Here is a 3,060-nt window from a genome sequence, read left to right as displayed (position 1 = left end):
ATTGATACACTGATATTTTAATAATTTTTTATCATTAATTTTAATTATAAAAAAAATATAATATATATAATTAAAATCAATATTTAAAAATTATCGAAATACCGGTGTACCCATATATTTACAAATTTTAAAGTGAAAGTGAAGTGGGAATGGTATGCATAATTTTGCCTTTAAAAAAGTAGTGGTTGTACTAATCCATTTGGGGCAGTTTAAAAACAATATTATCAAAAGAATAAAGTGCTACCTAGAAACTAGTAGCTACATAAAGGATAGTTGATAATTTATCTATTTTGGGTAATTTTTAAAATTTAAACTAGACATGTATACAACTTCATAATAATTACTTGGCAATTTTTTATTAGCTCACAAGTCACAACATAAAACCGGTTTAACACTTTCCATGCATGATATAATTAGATTGTAATATAAAACCTACAAAACAAAACGTTCCAATAAACTAAATACCAGTGAAATTCAAACAAGAAATGCATGGATCAAGATCCTACCAAAACAGATGAAATTTCTGCAGCAAGTGCAAGAATATCGGCACAAGAAACAACACCAGGACAAGCATTTTCAACCGCTGTTTTGATCTGATTCACAACATCTAAGCCTCTTATTGAGTTGTTATTTGGTCCTGCACCTTGTTCACTCACTATGGTACTTGTGCTATTCAGCAAAATTGATGCATCACAACCCTGCCACAAGCAACAATAATTATTTAATGACTATTAGTGTAAATATAACAAATAAATAAGTGTGTATAAGCCTAGTCTATAATCTATACGCACATAGCATAAGTAACATTAGAAGTCAAACTAAAATATTAGTATTAGTTTTGGGTCATAATTATAGAGAAAAATAAAGAAAGAAATATGTAGAATAAGGAAAAGTATGACCAATTATTTCCAGTCATTAATTAGCTACATATTGTGTATAAGGCCAAAAAGTAACATAATATAACTATCATTAATAATAGACGAGTTAACACATCAGACGCTAATTGAAATAAATTATTTCAAATGTCTTGCAAATCTCAGAAAATGTCTCAGACAAAAATAATTATGTTAAGTGTGCTTCATGGGAAATATTACACATAAATATTCAAGAGGAGAAGATTTAAAGATGATAATAGTTTACAAGCCTATTGAGGATTGGATTAAAGGGAGTGAAGAAACAAGTTGAGAAACTAGATTTTTAAGAAATAAAACAAATTAAAATGTTTGGACCACTTGTTCCATATTATTAATGTTGAATACAAGGTGGAGAAGAACTTCAAAGAGAGGACGAAATGGGAGCAAAAGCCATCCAACAAGAACTAGATTTTAAATGGAATGAACATTGGCACAAGTGTTTTTGTAAAATGATGGATCTAACTGTGCATCTGAGGAAAATGGAAGTGCTCCAAGCATGAGCATAGTCATAGCCACAAAACAGAACAACCTTACATCAAAGGACCTCATTTTTAAAGTGTTCACAACAAAAGAATCGTACTTCTATGTCTGGTTTGCTTCATATTTTTACCTGGCAGAGAAGGCCCTATTTATAGACAGAAACATGCATGTATGTTTGTATATTATAGACCTATATGGGTCATAAATACAACTAATTTATTTCATCTGTGATTCAAATTTTCAATCACATGCAATGCAACTTTTCAGAAAGCCTCTGTGTGTGTACTATCTGAACTTTGGTTTAATTGATTTGGTGTATATACAGCGTGTTAGGTATATACAGGGATTTAAAAAAAAAAAAACAGAAGTGATAAATTATGCAAATATCTTTTGAAATTAGATGATATCTAACTTCCCTTAATATACTTTGATTTATTATGTCTATACACTTTTTTTGGAAAAAACGCAAATCTCTCGAGTTAAAACAGGGTTCGGAGAAGGGATACATCCAAAGAATATAGGGTAAAATATCAAAATTAGTCTCCTATATTTGAGCCTAATCCTATTTTAATCTCTAAAATTTAAAGTGTCCTATTTAAATTAAAAAAAGTTTCATTTAGTTTTGATATAGTCCTGCTGTGTCAATATTAAATAATTAACGAAACTCAATTTTTAGATATAAAAATCTTATATAACCAAACTCTTCGGTTGTCGAGGGGAGTTCCCTGCAGTAGAAGCAATGGTGGCCTTGTCTTCATGGCCACCGGCAAACTTTCTCACGAAAAGTGTATTCTCGAAGATGTTCTTGATGTGCTTGAACTAAGATCGGTGGCTAATTGTGTGCTTCTTGATTTTCTAAAAATAACATTAAGGTTTGGTAGAACGGTGATATTAATTATTTAATATTGACTTTACGGAATAACTATATTAAAACTAAATAAAACTTTTTAAAATTCAAATAGAATTAATACTTTAAACTTTAAAACCAAAACAGGATTAGACTCAACGGTAATACTAATTTAATACTTTATCCAAAAATATAATGTACCCAGCCTAAATTGATAATCACATCAATGATTAATTTTAGAGGTGTGCATGGGCTCGGTGAAACCGGGTTTGATGTGATCCATACCCGACCCGAAATATATACCGGGTCTATTTGTTAGACCCGATGAAACCTATACAATTTCAGGCCACGATTATAGCGGGTAAAAATCGGGTGAAAACCGAGCCGTTAACATTACATTACCTTGATACCTTCTTATAAGCTAGCCTGTGAAAATATCTAAATTTCTAAGACTCCAACCAGTATTTGACATGGTAAAATTCACTTAGAAAAATATAACAAGAACCAACTCTTCTCTAAAATTAAAACATAATCATAATCAATACTAATATTGTTTAACAACACCAAATATTTAAATCAATACAAATAACACAATATTATGCATTAGTCTAAAATCTTATGCATTTTAAACATAAAACATTAACTTATAGTCTTATAATAACTAATAATACAAAATATTAAAGTTTACAATATTTAAATTCCACATAAGAATAGCCATCATCCATTACTAATAACATAAAATATTAATTGTATATGATGACCGGGCCACCGGGTCGAGTTCGGGTGACCCATGCCATGGCTTGGACCCAACCTGAAATA

General features: G+C 30.2%; 1 protein-coding gene across 1 annotated transcript in view; it reads right to left on the bottom strand.

Moving 5' to 3' along the window:
• The window catches only part of LOC107636011 (peroxidase A2), a 3,565-nt gene extending 1,883 nt beyond the window's left edge, over nucleotides 1-1,682 (bottom strand). The window contains exons 1-2 of the mRNA XM_021122330.1: nucleotides 1,329-1,682; nucleotides 507-728 (exon numbers count right to left, since the gene is read on the bottom strand). Of these exons, the coding sequence (XP_020977989.1) occupies nucleotides 507-728; nucleotides 1,329-1,463 (357 nt within the window). The 5' untranslated portion in view covers nucleotides 1,464-1,682. The remainder of the gene's footprint in view (nucleotides 1-506; nucleotides 729-1,328) is intronic.

The sequence above is a fragment of the Arachis ipaensis genome, chromosome B04, assembly GCF_000816755.2.
Source record: "Arachis ipaensis cultivar K30076 chromosome B04, Araip1.1, whole genome shotgun sequence".
NCBI classification, from domain to species: Eukaryota; Viridiplantae; Streptophyta; class Magnoliopsida; order Fabales; family Fabaceae; genus Arachis; species Arachis ipaensis.
The sequence above is the reverse complement of the archived record's forward strand: the minus strand, read 5'-3'. Positions and strand labels throughout refer to the sequence as shown.